Raw genomic sequence first — 24,629 nt, forward strand, 5'->3', positions numbered from 1 at the left:
AATACTCTTTACTGGTTTTTCCACTACTCGATTTAGAGGTTTAATAAGCTTACAAATCTGGAGTTTAATTTGATATGTGGTGTGTGGCCTTGAGAAAGAAGAAACTAGTCTTGATTGATTGATTGTACTTATTTCACAATGTATAAGTCCCTACCCTGGGAAGTCAGTTTGGCAGCATTATCCCATGGGAGCAGTTATTTACAGGTTAACCAGTCAACGTACATATTACTTGGCAAGACCAGGCTTCAGCTTGTCCAGCATGAGTCTCGACTTACCCTTCTATATTCCCTGCAACAACTAGCCCCATGCTTTCCACCTGACAGATGTTCCACAAGTGTTTGTTAATTTTACCTGATTGGCATCAAAACGAAGATAGCAACACAGAGCTGTTATTTAAAAGAATAAGCCAGAAGCTGAAGGCTACTGTTTTTAACTATTAGGACATGTTGCCACACATTAGTCTTTCCCAGCTCATTGTTAGCTAGGAATGACTGCAAATGGGAATGCTGGAGGGAAAATTCTGGATGAGTGTGGCTAATAAAGAGGATATGGCTGTGGAGCACGTAGACTTGGCTTCAAGCTCTGCATTAACTACATCCTAGCTGGGGACCTTGAGCAAACTGAGCTCTGGGTTTCTCGTTTCGTAAAAAGAGTTCAAAAGAGCTCTCGGTGTGGTTGAAATGAGAGTTTGAAATAATACATTCAGAGCACCTGGCAAAGTGTCTGGCCCTGGGAAGGTGCTCAATACCTAACAGTGATTATCACCTTCCTTGCTTCCAACATGTGCTAGAAAATATAAGTAAGGCCAGGTGCTGTGGCTGATGCCTGTAATCCCAGCTCTTAGGGAGGCAGAGGCAGGAGGACAGCTTAAGCCCAGAAGTTCGAGACCTGCCTGGGCAATATAGTGAGACCCCATTCTCCACAAAAAGGAAAAAAACAAAAAGACAAAAAAAAAGAAAAGAAAATATACATGCATTAAAACAATGAGTGACTGAAGGATATGAATCACTATGAGAAAGCATGAATATCAAGAAGAAAGCATAAAAGGCTGAAAGAAGCACGCACACACATGCACACACACGCACACACATGCACACACATGCACACACACGTGCAACAATTCCAGGCCCAACTGTCTTGGCTGCAGATGTTTTATTAAACATAAGAATATAGCTTTTTTTTCCCGTGCAGACATGGCTTCAAGCACCACCACCACCGTCGTGAAGATTGGAATAATTGGTGGAACAGGACTGGATGATCCAGAAATTTTAGAAGGAAGAACTGAAAAATATGTGGATACTCCATTAGGCAAGCCATCTGATGCCTTAATTTTGGGGAAGATAAAAAATGTTGATTGCGTCCTCCTTGCAAGGCATGGGAGGCAGCACACCAACATGCCTTCAAAAGTCAACTACCAGGCAAACATCTGGGCTTTGAAGGAAGAGGGGTGTACACATGTCATAGTGACCACAGCTTGTGGCTCTTTGAGGGAGGAGATTCAGCCCGGCGATATTGTCATTACTGATCAGTTCATTGACAGGACCACTATGAGACCACAGTCCTTCTATGATGGAAGTTATTCTTGTGCCAGAGGAGTGTGCCATATTCCAATGGCCAAGCCGTTTTGCCCCAAAACAAGAGAGATTCTTATAGAGACTAAGAAGCTAGGACTCCGATGCCACTCAAAGGGGACAATGGTCACAATTGAAGGACCTCGTTTTAGCTCCCAGGCAGAAAGCTTCATGCTCCTCACCTGGGGGGCAGATGTTATCAACATGACTACAGTTCCAGAGGTGGTTCTTGCTAAGGAGGCTGGAATTTGTTATGCAAGTATCGCCATAGCAACAGATTATGACTGCTGGAAGGAGCATGAGGAAGCAGTTTCCGTGGACTCTTTCAGAGTCTTAAAGACTCTGAAAGAAAATGCTAATAAAGCCAAAAGTTTACTGCTCACTACCATACCTCAGATAGGGTCCATGGAATGGTCAGAAACCCTCCATAGCCTGAAGAATATGGCCCAGTTTTCTGTTTTATTACCAAGACATTAAAGTAGCATGACTGCCCAGGAGAAAAGAAGACATTCTAACTCCAGTCCTTTTGGGAATTCCTGCTTAACTTGAAAAAAATATGGGAAAGACAAGACATAATGTGTATTAGAGACTCCTAAATGACTTGGACAACTTCAAAATACAGAAGAAAAGCAAATGACCAGTAAACATGGGAAAAAAATTTTACATTTTAGGAAAAACAAAACAAAAAACACACCATTTTCTTCTCCCGCTCTTAAATTCGCAACAATGAAGGGTAGAGGGTAATCTCTATTTTCCTATCCTGCCAAAGAATATGAGGAAGAAATGGGACTTTTTGGTTATTTAGTGATGCAACTGTAAATTGGTACATTATTTCTAGAAAGCAATTTGGTAAAATGCATCAAAAGGCTTAAAAATACTGGCATACTTTGTGCTGGGAACTCTACATCTAGGAATTTCTCTTTAAAACCATATCAGAGATACAAACAATTATGTATAAAGAAGCGTGTTTAATAATGATAGTGATAAAAGCAAATAATTAAAACAATCTGAATACCCAGCAACTGGAGATAAATTATGTCTTAGTTATAATTAGATTGTGAATCAGCCAACTGAAAATCCTTTTTGAATATTTTACTATCCTAAAAAGATACAGTTGCTCTATATATGAAATGAAAAAATGGATATGGTAGCATTTTATAGTACTAGTTTTGCTTTAAAATGCTGTATATATATATATATATATATATATATATATATATATATATATACAAAAAAAAACCTCAAAAGAAATATATATATAAAACCTTGTTATTGTATTTGGGGGAGGGATACTGGGATAGTTTTTATTTTCTTTGACTCTCTCTGTGTCTTCACATTTTTCTACAATGAATATAGTCAAATAGTAAAGTTGTTGTAAAAATAAAAATGGATTTAGAAAAATCCAGTTCTTGAAAACACTGTTTTTGGTAATGAAGCAGAATTTAAGATGGTAATATTAAGATGAATGTCATTTAAGGAAGTTACATCTTTATTCTGCTCAAGAATCATTGATTTCTATAGTCAGAACAGTACTTGGGTTTGCAACAGCTTTCTGAGAAAAACTAAGTGCTTAATAGTAAAGTAGTTAAACTATTTAAAAGACTTAATGCACATATTATGGTTCTGATTTTTTTTTAAGTCATATTTGATTCTATTTTTTATGAGTTAAAGTATTTTACATGAGTTGATTTTTGCTTTTTAATAAAAAAGTGGAAGCTTGCTTTTTAAACTCTTTTTTTATTGTTACTTTTATATAAATGCTTTTAGTTTTCTTCAGTTTATCATGGGGAGATCTTTTTCCTCAGAATTATTTTCTTTTCACTGTGGACTATTACAGCATACTTTAAGATCAGGATACGGAACCTTTTATTTAAAGAGTTTGTAAAGTCAATGTGTTTGTGTTTGTGAGACTGACTTCAAGATAATAAGCTGCTAATTGTAAACAAAACAGTTACCCTCCAGTACTAATCTGAGTCATTAGTGTGAGCCATTTGGGTCAAGTATGATTATCACCCTTGGATTCCCTGATACAGTATTAAATTTCAATTCTGATTGTCCTTTAGTGATCCATAGAGACCTTAATGAACCTGAACCCAGCCTTCGCTAGTGCTGTGACCTGTGATTGTTTTCACTACAGTATGATATATACGTAGATGATACCTTAATTTCCCTCATTCTTAGTGGGTGTCTAAGAATGTCACGGCAAAAATATGGGCATTTTTCTTGTGTTCAGAAAGTATAGTTTGCTCCAACTTGCAGAGGTACTTTTCTTGATTAAATAGCCTTCCCTAGCAACATCATTTTCAGACTAATCATATGAATGCAGTATACTCCTTTCTTTGTTCCCAATCATTCATTCCTTATACAAAGCCAATATAATTTTCCTCATACCTATGCTTAAGGATATTGTTGAAGAACACTTCCTAGAACACTTCTCACTTGTGATGCTGTGCTACTGTTTTTTTTAAGCTAGTAAATTGAGTGAACACCATGGTTAGTTGTGAGCATTTTTGTTTCCCCAAAGATGGATGGTGAGCATGATGGGAAAGCTGTAGTTTAATGACTTAGCATTAGATTTGCATGTACATAGAAGTCTTTGTTGGCATTATAATTTGCTGTTGTGTTTGCCATTGAATTTCATGGTTTTGAGAATGACAGCCTGGCCCTGTGGTCCCTAAAGGTCACAATTCTTGTGACCTGGCCCCTGTTCACTGCCCCCTTTGCTGGCACAAGTCACTATGCAGGGCCTGAAGTAGCTACCATGGCTTGTATCAAGGAAGAAAGCTCCAGGACAGCGGCGCCCTCATGAGTGGAGGATAGTGAACTTCCCTGAAGAGGGAGTGACTGAGGCAACCTCTGAACTGCCCCCAGCCAGCCACCCTGCAGGTGCCATGTGAGCCTGCTCTGGCATCTTCAGGATGCTCCTGGAGCCTCTCCTCTGGCTGTTCCCTCAGAGGCGTGGTTGTGGCCACACCAACACCTATTTTCCAAATAAATCATTGTTCATTCTTGTGACAGTAGCCCAAACATGTTTTGAATTTTTTCAACAAGCATTTAGCCAGCACTTATCCAGTGAAACAACCTGATAAGGTTTTGAGGAGCATCTGCTAGATTAGGAAGTCATAAACTGAGGAGTTTGTGCCTCATTTGCAGAGTCCCTCCTTGATACGGTTTGGCTGAGCCCTGACTCAAATACCATCTCGAATTGTAGTTCCTCTAATCCCCCTGTGTTATGAAAGGGACCCAATGGGAGTTAATTAAATCATAGGAGTGGTTACCCCCATGCTGCTGTTCTTGTGATAGTTCTCACAAGACTTGATGGTTTCATAAGGGGCTTTTCCCGTCCTTTGGCACTTCTTCCTGCCATCATATGAAGAAGGATGTGTTTGTTTCCCCTTCGGCCATGATTGTAAGTTGTCTGAGGTATTCCCAGCCATGTGGAACTGTGAATCAATTAAACTTCTTTCCTTTATAAATTACCCAGGCTTGGGCAGTCCTTTGGAGCAGCATGAGAATGGACTAATACACTCCTCAAATGTTTTGAAGATTGTTGCACCTTGGAACTATCAGTGTGCACAGAATCCTGCTCAGGAAATGTGTTGGCTCAGCCAGGCAAAGAACTAAAGTTTCAAGATGGAAGAACCTATGTTGTCCTCATATTAACATAAAATAATTGAAGATAGGCAAGAAGAACAGCAGTGAATGAAGACCATGGAAGAAAAGAAGAAATGCCAAAGATTGAGGAAATCTAGCAAGACTAGGTGGGTAGTCCAGAGGAAGCTGTTTCAGGGCCTATTGCCAGCTGTGCCTTTGAGAACCTGGGGATCTCGAAGAATTAGGGGAATTTCTTCAGAAAGGCAATCTCAGCATGCATTATTTCTTTGTTTTGGAGATTCACTCATGTTGTTTCATGCATCCATAACTTGTGCCTTTTTATTGCCTAGTAGTATTCTGTCATATGCCTATCTTACAGTTTGATTATTCACTTGTTGATGAATGTTTGAATTGTTTCCATTTGAGGAATTTTATGAATAAAGCTGCTATAAGCATGAAATTACAAGTCTTTTTGTGAACCTATTTCTACTTGTACAAATGCCTACACTACTACCAGTAATTTATACGAATTCCAGTTGTACAGTATTCTTTCCAAAGCTTGGTATTGTCAGTGTTTTTAATTTTAGCCGTCTATTGGATGTATTTTGATATCTCATTGTGGTTTTGATTTGCATTTTTCTGATCAAAGACATTGAACTTCTTTTAATATACTTATTGGCCATTCACATATTTTGTGAACTATCTGTACAAATATTTTTGTTTATTAAAAAAATTAGGTTTTGTTTTATTAAAAAAAAAGAATATATTATAACCAAGTTGTCTAAACTGTTTATCTGAGTCTATCAGAGTTTATCTGTTAGTAATCTGTCTCCAAAAGATTGAAAGCTTCCCGGTTCATTCTAACACAGCAGTCCCATTTCTGAGAATTTCTTTTAAAGTATATCCACATGCCTACAAAGTAATGTATTTATGAGGTTACTTACTGCAGCAGAAGACTGGAAACACCTCACATATGTATCACTAGGGAACTGGTTGAATAAATAAACTGTGACACAACCACACAAAGGAACACTCTGTAGCTATTTTAAAAAATGAGGAAACACCCTATGAACTGATAGGGGACAATTTCCTTGATTTATGGTTAAAAAGAGCAGGTGTAGCACAGGTTATAAAGCATGCTACTTTTTCTGCAATATTTCCCAGAGCAGCAATTTCCCCTTCCCGAGCTGCAAAACCACTAACACGGGGCTGATCTTAGGAACCAACATGGGTTCAGCACTGAGACATTCACAAGCTAAAGGAGAAAAACAATACCATCACCTTACTGTCTGCTTAGGAAGATATTTGGCATAATTCAACCTCCATCCTATCCTCTGAAAAGAAAAATATAAAACCCTGTTAGTGTTAAAGATAATACAAAGACTCCCTCTATATTATAAACCTATTAGGAATCAAGAGGAAATGTGAAAAACAATGGTGAAATACTAAAGGCGCTACTGTAGAATCACGTTCAAGTCAAGAACTTAAGTTCTATCTGGACCAGTTGTGGAAGTTCCAGCCAACACACTGAAGTAAGAAACGAAGAAAGAAACAAAGGTATTATTTTCAAATGATGTGATATTAACCAATGGAAGGTGAGTTAAAATAAGAAATATCAAGCAATAGAATCTTTTGCAGGATGATGATATAGAATAAAATGTATTACTGTGAAAAAGTATCCAAGATATAGTATCAAATGGAAAAAGCAGTTTACAAAACAGTATCATACTGTGTCTATTTAAAATACGTATTTATATCCCCATGCTGAATATATACATAGAGAAAAGTCTGGAAGGAAATTCACCAAAATATATTTAGAGATTGTATCTCTGGCCTGTGGGTTTTGAAGTGGATCCTTATTTTTATATGCTTTTCAGCATATCCTAAATGCTTTATTATGAGCGTATTTACATAATTTTTTAGATAAATATCTTTCACCCACAAACACACACACTCATGTGTGCACATGCAAAACTTGTTTCAAGGTCAGTGGGATGAGCTGCATTTCTCTTAAAGCGGTTAGTGTTTGTGACCTAAGGCCACTTTCCAACTCACTCCCACCCTTGTGAAAAACCAAGCTGGTCTGCTCTGCCTGGTCCCCGCCCCTCTGAAGGGAAGCCTCAGATCTGTGGGCTCCAAAAAAGCTTACTCTGGGCTCACTTCATCAGGTAACCAGGGACCCTGTCCTCAGTAACCACACCCAGTGCTAGCCCTATCCTAGCAGTTTGCAAAGAACTCCCAGCCCTCTGAAGACTGCCCACTTTGCCTGAGTGAAGAGGTCCCCTCCTTGTGACACATCCAACAGAAGCCGTTGCCTCCCCAGTGGGTGATTTTGGAGGTCACTTTGGCAGCCTCAAGCTTCCAAATGCCAGACTTCTCAGCCCCACAACAGAGCTGAAGTTCATAGGCAGAGCATACCAGGTCCGGTCACTTCATCCCACATCTCTTGGGACCTTAAATGTCCCTCACATGTGTTCCCTCCCTTGGGTCCCTGCCTTGTACTTCAGACAGCTGGTTGGGTGCATTCTGCTGCTTCGTTTCTGTTGGCCACATTTCATGAACCCTATGTCTGCCTTTCCCCACCTCATCTTAGGCACACTGCCTGGCACAAGCTGCTGGTATGTGAGGTGCATCTGATCCTTACCTATTCTCCAATCTGCACCCTTAAGTTGTGAGAAGGGCCCTACCAGGTCTCAATTCCTCTGGGGAGAGGGCTGGATTTGCTATCTTCCTGTGTCAACTTGAGTCAAAATCCAGCAGCCTGCCCCAGAGCCTGGTACTTCTTTTGCCTAGTACTTGCCCCACACCCCACCAGCTTCCCTCCTGGCCCAGTGCCTACCACACCATTGGAGGGTGGTCAGGCCTGCTCTGTAAGGCTGGACACCTTCACCCAGACAGGAGCATTCCCTTCACATGGCTGCAGCAGTGAAGTGAGTGACCAAGCCATACATATGCCCAGCATGACTCAGTAGACTGAGTCAAAGCTGGCCTTGATCACTTTGGATCTCTGAAAAATACTGGCATAATCATTCCTCATTTATCCAGAATCAGCTTTCTATCAGTCAGTGTCTCCTTTCCATAATTCAGTTATGAACCAGGAATTAATGCACAAATACAAATGTCTTCAAATAGTGTTGCTTTGAACCTGGAGAAACTTGATGTTATACTCATTTCCACCTAGCTTGGTTATTTGATTTCTAACTCCAAAATGTTTTAGGAAAAGCAAACTAGAAAAGGAGCTACGTGGCAGGCATCAGGAAATGACTGCTTGATAATTGATAACATGCAAGGTTTGGGAAAGTATGAGACCTCCAATAGAGGGAGCAAACAGTCCTTTGCATCTGATACTACCACTCAGCACAAAACTTCACGTTTATAACAAAACACCAAGTCATGCATGTGCAAACATGAGTCACCTTCAGCATGCTCCCCCAGGAGCCTCGCTGTTTCTGAGTAACTCCCAGACCTCTGAAGACTGAACACCTTGTCCACAGTTGAGAGGGCCCCTCCACATAATGCACCTCCAGAAGCTTTTGCATAATCACAGTATGCAAGCAGCATGGTCAGTTCTCATAATTTGTACCTCAGTTCTCAGAAATTGATAGGAACATATTTCTATGGTTGATATATTTACACCAATAAATATATATTCATATATTTAAAGCACAAGTAGTGCTGTATTTGCTGCATTGTTTCTTGAATTAGATAATGGAGGGGAAAGAAAGCTTGACCAATTAGTTGTTAATGACCTCAGTTTTCTGATGAACTTCGCCCTCCTCATCTCTAAAACAAAGCTAATAATACCTACCTGAAGCACTTTGGATTACCATGAAAATCTAATAGGATGGCTATGTGAAAGTTCTCCAGAAAGAAATAAAGAATGTGTAGTAATTTCCCTCATCTACATTGGATCGTGGATCTAAAGTACAGAAGGAAGGAAAACAAGTACATATTACTCAAAGGTTAGAGATTAGGCAAATCTTGAAGACAGATAATTGACAGAATTGGGTACAGCTCAGAGCGAACTTCCGCCCCCATTAGCAACAGGCTATTCTTGGGGAAAAAGCGACACCTACTGCATCTAACTATACTACAATGGACCTGGAAAACCAAAAGTCTTCAAACTTGTCTTTAATGTCAGTCAGGCACAAGATCCCTACTTCACTACTGCAAAAATAAAAAATCAGAAACAGTCATATTGTATTTCCCTGGGAAAATCACAATCTTCTTTTATTTAAAAATAACTTGTTTTTCATATGCAAGTGTAATGCATGTTAATTATAGATATTTAAAGAAAAACATAAAGATCCTCTAATTAACATCATTATCAAACATGTCTTAGAGCTGCTGCCACTACCATCTTCATCATCATTATGCCATTTTTTCCTTCCCTTATTCTCCTTTCCGTCCTCTTAATTGTCCTCCTCCTCTCTATCTCAATTCGTACACATTGTAAAAAATAAAATAAAATAAAAAGACAGCAAATCAAAAGTAAAATCCCTCATCAGGGGTGACCATTGCTAACAGTTTGTTGTGGGCTATGCCACACAATTTTATGACAATGAAAATACATATCTATTACAAATAATTATGAGATAGTACTGATTGTCATTGCTCTCCAGTCAAAGATCACTGGGAATACACCTGTAGTCAAGCAAGTGGGGTTATTAGTTTTTCTGTGGGGGAGAATGCATGACATGGGAAATTGTGGGGTGTTTCAGTAAGAGGGTATCGGAAATAACTTATTATGGGACTCAGACTTGTGTGAGTCAGGTTTGCAGAAGGGTTTAAGGAAGCAGAGTAATTCTGTGCGTGGGTGTCTTAATAACTCATCTGGGAGGAGAGAAGACTGCTGCAAGGCTAAAGCCAGTGAAGAACTGGTAAAGCAGCAGCAGTCATTCCTATTAGCCCAGAGAAGAGGATGCTAGGTCATTTTGTGGTCTGGACAATGTTCCTGTTTTGTCTATGTTCAGACAAGATTACAGAGTGATCTCATTTTTTTTTCTTGATCTATCATCAGCACTGAGTGTCCTTGTCTGATGTTGGTGTTCTACGAAATCCTTCATGTTCAACAGGAGAACACCGAGGCCTGGCTCTGAGTGCCAGGCCAGCACCCAGCTGTCAGGAACTGCTTTGCTCTTTCTTATTGTTTTCTCTTTTTTTGCTTAACAATGTGTACATTTTTTCATGTCAAGACTGATGGTTATTTACCCAAATTTCTCTTGTTGAATAATTGATTTTTTCCAATATTTTAGGCTTATAATTAATATCAAAATAATTTTTAGAAGTATGTCTTTGCAGAGTTTACTGCTATTTCCTAAAATAAATTTCTAAAGTGTACTGGATCAAATTATATATATTTACTTTAAAGCTTTCAGTAGATATTACCAGAATGCCCTCCATAGAGTGTATACTAATTTCATTTCCAACAATAGTATAGAATGCTCACTCTCCCCAAACCCTTGTTTGGGGAGCACACAATGTCACCAACCTTTTCTTTTTGTCTTTTCTGGTTCTATAGACAAAAAAAAATTTTACTTTAAAGTGTTTTATTATGTAAAATTTGATACACACAAAACAAAATGAGGCATGTATATGTCTCACTAGACTACACTACATTAGACTTTCTCAGTAGCTTCAAGGTAGTCTTGTTAGGTGGTACAAAGGCTTTGATTGGCATCTGAAACCTGTTTCTCAAACTGCTAGTTAAGAAGAGAGGTCAATAGAATGAGATATCTTTGGGTTCCTCAGATTTGGAACACACCTTAACAATAGTGCCTTTCAAAGTGTGTTGCTATCTGCTTACTCTCTCCCTATTCCCTGAATTATGAGCTTTAAGGGGAGAGAGACTTTGCTCTACTCACTTTTGTGTCTCCAGAACCTAGCCTACAATCTGGCCTAAATAGACCTAAATTAATATTTAATGAACATCCCCCAATGTATTTTTTAATTAATTGATACATAAGTAGTTGGAGGGTGATAAATTAGACCCATAGATTTTCTATGTAAGGAACATGCTTATACATAAATTTCATTTGTCCAACTACTCTGTTGGAATAATTCCTGTGGATTGGAACTGCCAGGATAAAGTATATACAAGATCTAAATTTTGAGCAAATTTCCCAAAACTGGAGTAAATTTTTCCAGTGTTTAAGAATTCCCCACTTCCTAAAATTATATACAAATGTTAGATATCTGTATTTGTGATCATTGATAATGTAATAATATAAAGAAATTGCTTTTTCATCTATTAATGTTCAGCTACATCATCTTCATATCACCTTATTAATCATTTGTGTTCATTTTCCTCTGTTCCTTTTATTTTCATTTCCCTTGTAATGTTAGTCTTTGTTATTGATCTCTAAGAGCTCATTTATGATTAAGAATGTTAACATTTTTTCAAGTATTGCAAATGAAATACCATGTTTTTCTCATTTATTTTACTATGGTGTTTTAATTTTTGGTTTTACAGAAGTTATATATTGAAATAGGATCATGTTCTGTTTTATATACATGAAGTGAACAATAAGTGAAGGAGGAAATACCACTCTGCCATAGGAAGGCAAGACTCAGTACTTGGAAGTTGATCCCTAATGGGCACTATTTGGGTACTTTGTATACCGCAGGGGTTCTGAGCACAAGCTTTGGAATCTGAGAGACCTGGGTTTTTGACACAACTCACCTACAAACTAACTGTATGACCCTGAGCAAGTTATTTCTCCTTCAAGCCTCAGTTTCACTGACTGACAATGTGGCTAACACCACCAGTCTTTCTGAGATTGAGTTTGATGTATAAAATGTTTAGCTCAATCCCCACACCATATCTAGCACCTTATTATAGTTTAGGGCATTATGATTACTATTAAGGGCAACTATGATCAGAGAATTTATGCTTGCAAAGTAGTGTTGTGCCTTCTAGGGATACTTTGATTCTTTCACTCTGAAAGAAAGAGCAGAGGACCTACCTATGAACACCAGATACAAATTAGGGCCCAAAGCAAAGAAGGGTCCAGGATGGAGTTCAGAATAGAGACAGGGAGAGGTTGTTTGAGATCCAAGAGAACGACACTCTAAAGCTGTCCCTTGAAAAGCATGAACCTGTGAGCAGAGGATCCCAGGGGCTGCCACTTAGTACTGCAGAACCACAGGAGCTGGGAACTATGTGGGCTCCTATAAGAGAATTGACCAGTGGATGATGTTGGCCTCTTAGCAAGACCTGCGTTCTTTCCATCACCCGGTGGGTCAGCTCGGCAATGGCCATATTTGTTCACTCAGCAAATATTGAGCATCTACTACGTGTTCAGGCACTGTTCACTGTTCTAAGGACTGGAGAAACAGCAGTGAACAAAAAAGCCAAGAACAAAAAAAAAAAACCTCCAGATTTCATGGAGTTTGCAATCTAAACAAGAAGGAAAATAATTAAAATAAGGAAACAAGAAAATACAAATTAATGATATGCTATGCTGAGAATTAAAATAGGAGGATGTGACAAGAAGTAACTGGGAGCTACTCTATACAGAGTAATCAGGGTGGGCCTCTTTATGGAGGCAACATTTAAGATAAAGCCTGACTACCCAGAAGGACGCAGGCTTGCAAAAATCAGGGGAAACAACTATTTCCCTGAAGTTGGGAACAAGCTTGGTGTATCTAGAAAGCTGAATGAAGGCTGGTGTGGCTGTTGCCCTGAGTGAGGGGAAAGTAAAAATAGTTTAGATAGATGGACAGAGCCTAACATGTAAGGCTCTGTAAATCACAATGGGGGATTTGGATTTTATTCTAATTGTAACAGGATGTGTGATATGAATGTTTTAATTTGGAAGGAACAACATGATCTTAGTTTTCAAAGGTTACTGTTGATATCTAACTCTAAGACAGCTGTAGTAAATTACAGTACCTATGGTTTTTATTTGCCCAGCCAACTTAACCATGTCCCTTGTTCTGACAATTTAATCCTGTCTTCCCTGGGCACGCATTTGACTCAGCCCTGACCAATCATAGTATCCCATTTCCTTGGACACAGTCATTGGTTCAGTGTGGGCATGTCAGAATCTTTCTGACCAATCAATCTGGGCCAATCAGAATCTTTCCCTGGGATTCCTGGATTGGAGCTAAAGAAGTAGCCTTGCCTCTACTGTACAGAGCTGAGAGAATATGAAGGATAGATGGCAGCCATCTTTCCTAGCTCTAGGAATATGTCCATTTACAGCAAGCAGAACATGCAGAGATGACAGACTAATGGAAGACAAAGAATCCTGGTGGCATTAAACCCTGATTCCAGTGGCTAAGGCCTCAGGTCCTGAGGCCCTTCCTGCAATCCTGGGAAATACCTCCTCCTTATCTTTACTACTAAGTGAGTCACTAAGTTTCTCTTTTTACTGAATGTGGTCACTGTGAGTCCTCTCCAATTCAGCAGCCCTTCTTACCTAGGTATTTTTTTTAAATATCCAGTAGCCATTTCTCTAAAAGGAAATTCACTTTACTTCATGGAGATGGAAGAAAGGAGAGGAAGTAGCAGGTGCTCAGTAGGAGAGGTGAGATTATGAAGTGCATTTGGTATATGTTTCCCTTCAGTAAAGAAACAAAAAGGACATCAGCAGCTCTTAGTCCTACCAAAAGGGACTGAGGCCATAATTTTTGTTTTTGTTTTTTTTGTTTTGAGGCAAGGTCTCGCTCTGTCACCACTGCTGGAGTCCAGTGCCACAACCATTAAGCCTCCACCTCCCAGGCTCACAGGCTTAATCCATCCTCTCACCGCAGCCTCTGAAAGTAGCTGGGACTATAGGCGTGTGCCACCATGCCGAGCTAACTTTTGTATTTTTTGAGAGACAGGATTCCAACATTTTGCCCTGGCTGCTCTGGAACTCCTGGGCTCAAGTGATCTGCCTGCCTTGGCCTCCCAAAGTGCTGGGATTACAGACGTGAGCACCACGCTGGGCCTGTGGCTATCCTGCAGGCACAAATGCTTAGTACGGTGGTCTGAGCACAAGGCTATGACAACCCTCTCCATCTGCTTGAATTTGCATAGTCACGTGGCTTGCTTTGGTCATTGAAATGTGATCATGAATGTTACTTCTAGACAGAAACTTTAGGAGCCTACCTATGGCTAGCCAAGTTCCCTCTTCCTGTCTCTACAATCATGGAAGCTTGTGTCAAGATGGAGCCTCCCTGAGCCTTGGTTCCTGAGTGACTACCAAGGCTAGAAATACAGCATGAGTAACAAATGTTTTAAGCCACTAAAAGAGTGTGGGGTTGTTACTGCATCATAACAAAGCCTTCCCTGGCTAGTACCACAATAAATACCCAAAGGAATAAGAACTTATCTAGCAAAGATCCTAATGAGAGCTGTATCACAAACCTTTGTATAGGGAAGATGTGGACACCTTATTTTGTTGACTGGAATCCTGTAGGTTCATATTCCCTTTTTCCCAAGGACATTTACCTAGGAATTGTAAGGCAATCTCAATCTGTGATGACCTATATTATGATGATGAAACCACAGGCTTTGAGTCTGGTAAAAAAGTTAATTTGGTGGATATGTGTGAGGAGAAGTTGCATTAGGGGAACGGCCCCTGTAAAAGGTTGGAGGAAGGTCCTCTTTCTTCATTTTGGGAACTTGCTGCTCACTCAACTCCACCCTATCTTCAGCTATTCTTCTCAATCTATAGGTAGGTTCATCATGAATATGCTCCAGACAATTTTTAAAATGCTGATTATTAGTAGGCAGAAATTTTTCTCCACAAACCCATAGGTACAAAAACTATTTCTGTTTCTTTATTTAATCAAATTAACCTGATTCTAAGCATCCAGTCACCTGATGATACTTGATCTCAGCCATCTTGATGGTGGTCATCCCTTTCCCTAGTATTTCACACGAATCCAAGAGGTGCATGTGGCTCCCAGCAAAGGGCAGAAGATCCTCTGGTTCTTATGACTGCTGCTGAGAAGCTCCTCATCCAAGCCCATACAGAGGATGGGCAGCTCCCTCCTTCCACAACAAGCATGAAACCCTTTCTCACAATCCTCCAGATCACAGCTGTCTCAAGCAAACACATTCCATCTCAGCAGAGGTCTGTCACCTCTGGGGAAATGGCATGGAAGCAGGGCGTAGGTCTGTGCCGCATCCCGCACTGTACAGGGGTCTAAGAGGGAATGGTAGGGGATAAAGAAAAACAAAGACATAGAGAAAGCTGTACCAGGCAGCCCAGGTGAAGATGTCCGTCTCTCCAGCCCCGACCTGTCTCAGTGTACTTTATTTTATATGTTCACAAAGCACATGGCTGAGGGAGGGCGCAGTTACTTAGAACAGCCTGTGGTTATTATTCTCATACTTTAGTTAACATACTTCAGCTAAAAACTATCTTGTAGCAAGGTCAGCAAAGGCTGGTTATCTCTCTGTAGGCCCATCTGTTCTCTCCAAGACATACACATCTTCCTACTGTGGTTTCATTTCCCTGAAGTTCACCCAAAGTTTATAGCAGCCTTGCTGCTGTCCCCCCAGAGTGGGTGGGCTACTCTGGCTCCCTATATAGGTCTACATCACTCAAAGAAAAAACACCCATCCCTGTCCTCACCTCAGGGAAGGCCACTTCTGCCTTCTCACTTCTTATGGAGGAAGGAATTGGAGCTTACCTATCAAACACACTTAAGCGTATCTTAAGAATGCTGAGAATGGGTGCCACGTCGTTGTGTTTCAGGTTGGCAGAGAATTCAGATGAACCCATGTAAGGTAATTAGTGGCCCTTACTTGACAGACATGCAACGTGCCTAATGAAGGCCTGAGGCCTCAACCTCCCCGATTAGACAGGTCCAATCAGCGTTCTTAATCATTAACCTTCAGGGAGTCCCTGGTGTTTTAAAATGTACCCAGGATTTGTTTCAATAAGGTATAATAAGACACATAGACACAGAAATGACTTTCACCAAGGAATTTTATACTCACAGGTCCTTAGAAACAGGAGGCAAGGCACACTATGCAGGGGCCACATGGGGAAGCACCAGGGTCAGTCAGGATGCAGAAGAAGCAGGGAAAACGTGGGCAAGAGTGTTTATTGTAGTTTCCATTGGAAGGAATGGCTGAGGCAGGGTAGGCAGACTTAGGATTGGCTAGTTTCAGTAATTTCAGCAGGCTTTGGGGAAAAGAGGCCATCCCTAGCTGCCTGGCCCTAGGTGATTAGGGCAGGGAAATAGTGGCTCGGAGCATAAGAGCCCTGGTCTCTCTCCTCCTTGAAAAACTCTTCTCTCCCACTCCCCACAGAAACCCAAGTCACCTTTGACATTTCCCTACCTTTCTTCCTCCCCTAAAGTGGAACTAGGCCATAACCTTGAGTGGGTTGAAAGATAGGCTGAGGATAAACCAACGAATACATTGCCTTCCTCGATTCTATACAAAGGCACCTCAGGCCACTAAGGTCAGACAGATCTGAGGATTATAAAAATCACAGATCTGCCTCCCAAAACATAGAAACCAGCAGCCAAGAGCTGGCCAGAGGTGACCAAGAACAGGACACCTGTGAAGTAATGACTGTACTTTTACTAAGTGAGGCTTAATGGGATTGCATGTGTCATGGTTATCATATAGTTAAGCTATATGATTATGGATAATAAGCCCATTTTTGCAACAACATCCATTGGTACAGACAGGTCTTTATTGTTTACATATTTTCTCATTTTAATCCTTGCAGCAACCCTGAGGTAGGTTTTATTATCCCCACTTCACAGATGAGTAAACTGATGTCCCTAAGGTTAGGTTACTTGCTGAAGATCACACACTTTTTGGTGGCAAAGCCACTGGTAATTCCAAACCCAAGGGGACTCTTTTGAGTAGTTCACAGGCTGCTGCCAAGGAAAGTAGAGCAGAAAACTTCAAAGGGGAAGGACCGGATCACTGATTGGAGCTTGAAGGCCTCAAGCACCAGGGATGAAACGAGGCACGTTCACAGGCCAAGACTGGGACTGAGTATGAGAAGCCTAGAGCATGTGCAAGTGTCAAGCAGGAAGAGGTCTTGACGTTTGGTGAGAGTTGACAGTGTCATCAAATACACACAGAGCTCAGCTTCCAGGGACTGGAGAAACAAGAAGGCCTCCAGCAGCTACCAGTCCAGGGACTGGCCACAGTCAGTCAGACTCAAAGAGAACTGAGAGGCCACGACAGTCTTCCAGACCCAGCAACCTCTGATATCTCAGTAGTCACTCTGTTCCAGCAATCACACTGTTCCAGGCAAAGCAAGGCCCGGGAGAGCTGCCACAGAGTGACTCCATCCTAGCTTGGCCTCAGTGCAGTGATCCTTTAACTGTGTTAAGGCCTTGGAAATCTGACAAAAGCCATAAAACCTCCCCACAGAGACATACAGACACACATGTACAAACAACATTTTGCATACAATTTCAGGGAGTCCATGGGCCCCAGGTAGGGGGGACTCCTGCTTTAGGGCAAGGGTGTCACCCTGAGTAAAGTCACTGATGCAAACCTAACTTTATACTGCTTGTATATCCTATGACTGTTCCCCTTCTGTTGTTCCCTAATCATTAGAATGTTGTTAATTTTTAATGGGAGCCAAGGAAATGGGGTGCAGCCTACACTCTAGCCAGAGAAAGCAGCTGTGACATGGCAGTGGTGGCAGCCAGAGGGCAAAAACAAAGAGAAGGATAGGGTCATGTGTATTGCTGCCCTTCCCACCCAGAAGGTCACTTTAGGAGCTTTTCTCTACTCAAATTTAGAGTAGGGTTGTGGGGTAATGAGGAGAAGGGCAGTGTTTCAGTTCCTTTTAGAAAGGAAAGCCATTCCCTCACTGGCTACAGGGTCTAAAGTTCTGCAGGCAATGCCCTCATTCCAATCTTCTCCCTCCCCACCTCCCATAAATATTCCTAAGCATTGGCCCAGTTATTCATGCACATGTGGCCAGGTGTCCTATGAACACCATGTATTTACATGCACTCTTTCATGGAAGAAGGAAAACTGAGATGGAGAGCATCTCAGGGCAGAGACTCCATGTTGCAACATGGGGATCATGCACTCCCCGCAGAGATTCAGATAAACTTGAAGAATAAGCAGAACCACCCCAAGGACTCAGTGCACATTAGCCCCCACCCACCTCCATGGCTCTTCCTTCTGGCCAGGCTCCAACCAGAAAGCAAAGTCATAGCTATGTCCGTGCCCCATCCCCAAAACTAATGGGCCCAAGACAGGGGGCCAGGGATGAAGGGTCACAGGGATTCAGATATTGGGGGGAAGCCCCAATTTCCTGCAGAAAGCAGTTCTGATCTCTCATGGGAATCAGGAATCAGACAATGGTCTGGCCCCAAGCCCATCCAGGCTCAGCAAGAACAGACACTAAAATCCCAGTAATCACTCAGACTCAAAGAGAACTCAGAGGCTGAGATGGTCTTCCAGGTCCAGCGACCCCCGGCATCTCGGTGGTCACTCTGTTCCAGTGATCACTTATATGCTAGTGGTCATTTGCCCAGCTTAGATGGATGTTTCATCACATGTGGCTAGAGGAGCCCCAGTTAGCCGAATGTGGGCTGGACTTGGGCAAGGATCAAGCAGGAAGGGTGGAGAGAATCCACCAAAGCCACTGCTCCTCTTGGCCAGGGCCAGGGGCAACCGCTCATCTTCAGGAGAGGGGGAGGGAGGGTCTTGGCTGTAGCTTGTGGTCCCAGAAGGTGGAGCCCCCAGGTCCAAGCCCACCTTATCTCTAGCCAGAAGTTCCCTCTGTCGCCGTCTCTGCTGACGACGACCAATCAGGAGGAGAGTCAGGGATGCTGCGAGAACCCCCAGGAAGAAGCCAGCCAGTCCCGCCCCCACTGTGTGGGCCCGGCTGGGGTCATCTCGCTGGCTGCCCGATACCAAGCTGTAAGCTGCCACAACACGGGCTGCCCCACCCTCCTGACATTCACAGGCATAAGCACCCATGGCCCCTGGGGTCACCACCACCTCCAGCCCATCCCGCCGAGGGGTGAGTGCAGTCACTCCACTGGGCTGGTGCCACACACAGGATGCCCATGCTGAGCTTGGGGAACACGGCAAGACCACATGCGCAGCTGTAGCCACGGGAACTTCAAACACTACTGGACGTTCTGTGAGAGACAGCAAAGGCACAAAAGGAGGTGAGACTAAAGGCTAGAGGTATGATGAAGAAAAGTGTGGAGTGATGTCAGACATGAGAAGGGGCCATCGAGACTAAGCTAAAAAGGGGATTCCCAAAGAGGGTAAGGCCCGAGGTCCCTGGCTGCTTCATCTTCTAGGATCCAAGGTTTACAGTGGTTCCAAAATGGACAACTCTCTAGCCCCTTTCCAACCACTCCACCCGCACTTCCCTAAGCCATACAGACCTCCAGGCTCTTTGGGACACAAAGAGGAGACATCCGCTGACTCTATGTCTTGGACCAGCCTATAAAGAAGAGAATGCGTGGTAAATCCAATGTCAACATTCCTTTCAACCCTGAGTGTTCAGTATTACTGAACATTCCCTCATTCATTAGATCTCCCATCATCTCAGAAATCACTCCTGAAATTATCAGTCAACTTTCTCCTCATCACCAAAATTTTCCCCAATACCTCTTAATATTACTCACAACATTTCATTTGCCATATCAAATTCCATGCATATTTCTAGAAGACTATCGATAGCTAAATTTGTACTAGGTCTGTTGGAAAGATGTTTATTGGGGGTGTTTTAAAGGAAACATGGGAATCTTCTAAGAAATGTACCTAGATGTCCACAACCACAAGATTTTGCTAGGAAGAAAAAAAGGATAAAAACTATAGGGATTTTTTTCTTTTATTTAAGAGAAAGAGCAAACTTCTTCTCTGTAGAAGCTAATCAAAATTCCTTTAAGGTTAGTGAGGTGACTTTTTGTTTCCTAAAAGCTACTTGTCACTACAGAGGAACTCTTCAATAGCAGTTGAAATATACTGGCCTATGTGTTTTTTGAACGGATCTGTTTCAAATAACACAGTCCTGGCACTTCCAGGATTTGGGTGGACTATATCTGATGGAGGATAGCAAGATGGACTGCTCACTGCTGAACTCTCTGGCACCACTCCCAGAGGCAGGGAAGCCAATGAGACCCCTAATAGGGTTCTCAATGAAGTCCAGGTAAAAAGTCTGAACACACAAAAGCCTCAATCAAAGACAGACTTATCTGAATATGAACTCCTTCAATATGAATTGAGGTCCCTGAAATGAGCTCCAAGACTAGTACCAATAGATGGAAGTTTCTTAGGTAAAACCAAGGTTGATTACTCTAGCTGGTTGAGTGCTCTTCTTACTCTAGGAAGATCACATGTACAACTGTAGCCACAGGAATTTCACAGTCTATGCTCTTCTCCCTTGGATGAATTGAGGTATGGAGAATGTACACAAGAACCAACCCAGAGCACTGGCATAAACACACACCCCACACTCCCCACCAGCACCCTCCACTCACATACATCTTAAGGGAATCCCTGAGGCTCAAGTAGAGCGGATATTGAGGACAGTGAATTCTTATTTTAAGAGAAATTAAAACAATAAAGGACAGAATAAAGCCCTTTCTTTTGTCTTAAATGTTTAAAAGTTCTCCCCCAAAAAACTAAAAGACCAGGTTAAAGTTCTTAACCAAACATGCAAAGCTGGTTGAGCCAGTCATCCAAGAGTCAATTTATATCCCCAACTGGAAAAAAAGTCAAGAATTCGATCAAGAGATGGCATAAGATTTTACATTTATAATTCAAGACAAATATCAGAAAAACAAAATTAAATGTTATGACTATTCTAATTATATGTCAGTTTTTTCTTTATACCTAGGCCTACAGATCAATTATCATTTTAAACATTTCACTCTGCTTTGACATGCTGAATTAATCTGTTTTATTCCCAAAGACAGGTACTTTTACCTCTAAAGAATTTATAACCATAAGATTCTGTAATATTCTGGGGTTCTGCATACACTTGGGGTTCTGTAGTATACAAATATGCTATAAATTAACTGGACTTCAAAATAGGAAATCTCAAGGTCAGTTTGCAAAAATACTTTCAAATCAACTGATTAAAAATACTTTACTGGAAGATCTCAATTAAAGATTAAAAGACACTTAAGAAACATATCAACCAGTTATGATTAATAAGCATTATTTGTACATAAGCAGAATATATATAAAAAATAAGCATTATTTGGATACTGACATAAACTAGTTTTTAAATATATGCAATTGAAGAAATCAGAATACTGACTGGATATTTGTTGGCATTAAAAAAGTAAGTTTTTGGTATGATAATGGTAATATGGATATTTTTAAAAGCCTTGAATGTTAGAGATATATACAAAAAGATTTGTGAATGAAGTGATATGATGTCCAGGGGATTTACTTCAAAATAGTTGGGAATGAGTAAAGGTACTGATGAGGCAAGATTGGCCAGGAGCTGATGGTTGTTGAAACTGAGGGATGGATGCAAGGAAATTCACTATACAGTTCTCTCTACCTTTGAATATGTTTGAACTTTCCCACAATAAAATGTTTTTAAGAGTCCTGGGCTAGGCGCAATGGCTCACACCTGTAATCCTAGCACTTTGGGAGGCTGAGGCAGGTGGATTGCTTGAGGTCAGGTATTCCAGACCAGCCTGGCCAACATGGTGAAACCTCATCTCTGCTAAAATACAAAAATTAGCCAGGCATGGTGGTGGGTGCCTATAATTCCAGCTATTCAGGAGCCTGAGCCAGGGGAATCACTTGAACAAGGGAGGCAAAGGTTGCAGTGAGCCAAGATGGCATCACTGCACTCCAAACTGGGTGACAGAGTGAGACTCTGTCTCAAAAAAAACAAGAGTCCTCATCTGGTAGAGGTACATATTGAAATATTCCGGATAAGTATAATGTCAGGGATTTGCTTCAATGTGACATATGCTTTTAAGCTGTTAAATGGGAAAATGGATGGTAGGAGCCCAAAATGGTCAAAGGAAGACCAATTAGGTTATTAGAGTAGTCCAGTTAAGTAGCAATGATGGCTTGGACTAGAGTGGTAGCAATAGAGGTACAGAGAAGAGGGTGGACTAAGGATGTTTGGAAGCTAGGATCAGCACAAATCATAATACAATGTGGGCAATTTCTGGCTTGAGCAACTGGATGCATGGAGGTCCCTTTGCTGGAAAGAGGAAAACCAGAGGAGGAGCAGGTGAGAGAAAGAGGAAACAACAGTGCATACTTTGACTTGCTAAGTCTGAGTTGCTTGTGAGGCATCGAAAGAGAATATCAATTAGACAGTTGGATGGGTAGTTCCATAGCTCCACTAGATATATTTGTGGTTATCATTAGTACTCAGATGGTACTGAAAGTAATGAGAATGGAATTGCCTAGAGAGAGCATGGAAGTATAAAGAGAATGGGTCCAGGACTGAACCCTGAGGAATATCAACATTCAGTAGTTGGATGGAAAAGTAAAGGAGACCAAAGAATGCAGAGTCATAGACAGCAAGAGGAAAGTATTTCGTGGAAGTAAGGAGTGGATAACTGTGAAAACACTTTCAAGAGCTCCTGTAAGACAAAAACTAAGAAGTGTCCACTAGAGATGGCACACTGTCAGGTCAAGGCACGTTCAGCAGAGAGGCAAGGACACTGATGAGGTGGCACTAGATGGACAAACAGTTAAGTTAGTGTGGACTGACAGAAGGACACACAAGTGATATAGACACTAACAGGCAGAAAGAAAACAGCCTCCGATAGGGCAGCATTAACCAATGAGAAACATAGACATGTGGATGGGACAGAGCCTTGGCATGGCAAGTAAGAAATCCAGGCAGCTACACTCACCCTCGGTGCTCCCCAGTGTGGGCCACACACTCATATAGCCGGAAGCTCCAGGCACAGATGGGGTCCTGGGCCAGGATACACTCTGAGCAGCTCTGGAGACGGCCACAGTTGGTCATATTCACTTGTGTCACCTCAGTACGGGAGCCAACCAGGAGCCAGTTCTACAAAAAGGGAGTCAGGAAGGGGAAGACACTGGATTTCCCAGACCTCAGGGTCACAAACCAGCTCTGGACTCAGATATCTTCCCAACAGACTCCCCAAAATCTACAACTTACATGGTACAATTTCATGTTCTCAACTGGCTGTGGCTCTGGGAATAAGGCCAAATCCTCAAGAACGCTGAGCTGGGCTCCAATCCGCACTGCTCGGTGGAGGTGTCCATCCTCTAGGGGGCAGGAAAGGAACAAGAATAATGACATAACTGTCCCTATGCCTGGGACTCAGACCTATATGTATTACAGGACCCTCTCTGTGATGAGGATCTGTATGCACTAGGTGGGCAACCTGCTTGACCATTAAATATACCTGTCCCCAGGTAGAGTACATCATACTCTTTCCCTGAGAGGCTGGTCACCCTGTGGGCCACGACTCTGAGATAAGCTGTATCCGTAGTGACCAGCAGGGGGTGGCCATCAGCTGGAAACACTGGCCTGTCCATGAGTGGATGGTCCCGGATGAAGGTAAGCACACGGTCAGGCAGGGAGAGAGATGAGCCAAAGTGCCGGAGCTTCATGTTGTTGGTGATGCACTATAGGAAATACAGAGCTGGTGACAAAGTTTTCCAGGAAACAGGACGTTCGAGTGATGCTTAGTGGGGCTCTTGCCTTAATAGCAGCTCTTTACTTCAGGCCTGGAATGAAGATCTGCCCCTCACCTCTCCAGGTCTAGGCTGAGGCACATCATTGTCCATGACAGGCAGTCCTCTGTTGCAGTCATGTTTTAGCTCTCTGAAGGGACCATTCAGCGCTGTCCGAATGTCTTGTGGTCGGAAGGCACAGACAGCAGAGATGGCAGCCCCCTCCCTGGAAGTCACAGGTTGGAGCTGGATATCTAGAGAGGGCTGGGAGACAGCAACTCATCCCTTGTCGAATAAGATGACCCCCGAGAAATGCACAGGGAGCCATGCAGCCAAAGGCGGGAAAGGCTGCCCCCTCTGGAAGAGACAATGCTGACATTGCGCCAACCCCACATATCTCCCACCCTGTAACTTTCCTCCACACCAAGACCCCTCACCACTGGGAAGAAAAGATGCCATAAAAGATGGGAGTCCCTGCCCCAAGCTCAGGTCGAAGCACAGCAACATCCTGCAGGACACTGGAGGCCCGGCCATGCTCAGGCCCTGGACAGAGCAAGTCAGCTTTCAGAAATGTCGTCCATCGCTGCTGGAGGGTCTTCCGGCCCCCGAGGTCTCCCTAGGGTGACAGACACATGGGAGATTCTCTTTAGACCATCATCATTAGGCAAAGAGCATGGAGGCCAATTTAAGTTTCCTCCCTGACTTTAGGGCAGACACAGATAGATGGGGAGACAGATGCATACAAATTCAAGGACAGAGAGGCACACAGAGTAGCTGTGGGAATAATGAAATACGGGGTGAAGGGGTCACAATAACAATGACAGTGACTAAGTTAACTGTGCACTTATAAAGTACTGTATTATATGTTTTACATAAGTTAC

General features: G+C 42.1%; 1 protein-coding gene, 1 long non-coding RNA gene and 1 pseudogene across 8 annotated transcripts in view; 1 reads left to right on the forward strand and 2 right to left on the reverse strand.

Moving 5' to 3' along the window:
• The first annotated feature begins 1,179 nt into the window (after positions 1–1,179).
• Positions 1,180–2,788, forward strand: LOC100396831 (S-methyl-5'-thioadenosine phosphorylase pseudogene; annotated as a pseudogene).
• An 11,709-nt stretch (positions 2,789–14,497) lies between these two features.
• The window catches only part of SEMA4F (ssemaphorin 4F), a 30,815-nt gene continuing 20,683 nt past the window's right edge, over positions 14,498–24,629 (reverse strand). For 5 of the 7 annotated variants that reach the window (XM_008980449.5, XM_008980448.5, XM_008980450.5 and 2 more), the window contains 7 exons: positions 24,186–24,364; positions 23,827–23,974; positions 23,478–23,700; positions 23,228–23,337; positions 22,953–23,113; positions 19,497–19,555; positions 16,076–19,241 (listed from right to left, as the gene is read on the reverse strand). In XM_008980449.5, the coding sequence (XP_008978697.1) occupies positions 18,631–19,241; positions 19,497–19,555; positions 22,953–23,113; positions 23,228–23,337; positions 23,478–23,700; positions 23,827–23,974; positions 24,186–24,364 (1,491 nt within the window). In that variant the 3' untranslated portion in view covers positions 16,076–18,630. Of the gene's footprint in view, positions 14,605–16,075; positions 19,242–19,496; positions 19,556–22,952; positions 23,114–23,227; positions 23,338–23,477; positions 23,701–23,826; positions 23,975–24,185; positions 24,365–24,629 lie in introns of those variants that run through there. The other 2 variants (XM_078349009.1, XM_078349008.1) reach the window with 1 other exon arrangement.
• LOC144579249 (uncharacterized) lies at positions 14,913–17,245 on the reverse strand. Its single transcript, XR_013526435.1, has 2 exons — positions 16,105–17,245; positions 14,913–15,304 (listed from the first exon to the last, which is right to left on the reverse strand). It is a non-coding gene; the product is annotated as an uncharacterized LOC144579249 (long non-coding RNA).

Source organism: Callithrix jacchus, chromosome 14 (genome assembly GCF_049354715.1).
Source record: "Callithrix jacchus isolate 240 chromosome 14, calJac240_pri, whole genome shotgun sequence".
In the NCBI taxonomy this organism is placed as follows: domain Eukaryota; kingdom Metazoa; phylum Chordata; class Mammalia; order Primates; family Cebidae; genus Callithrix; species Callithrix jacchus.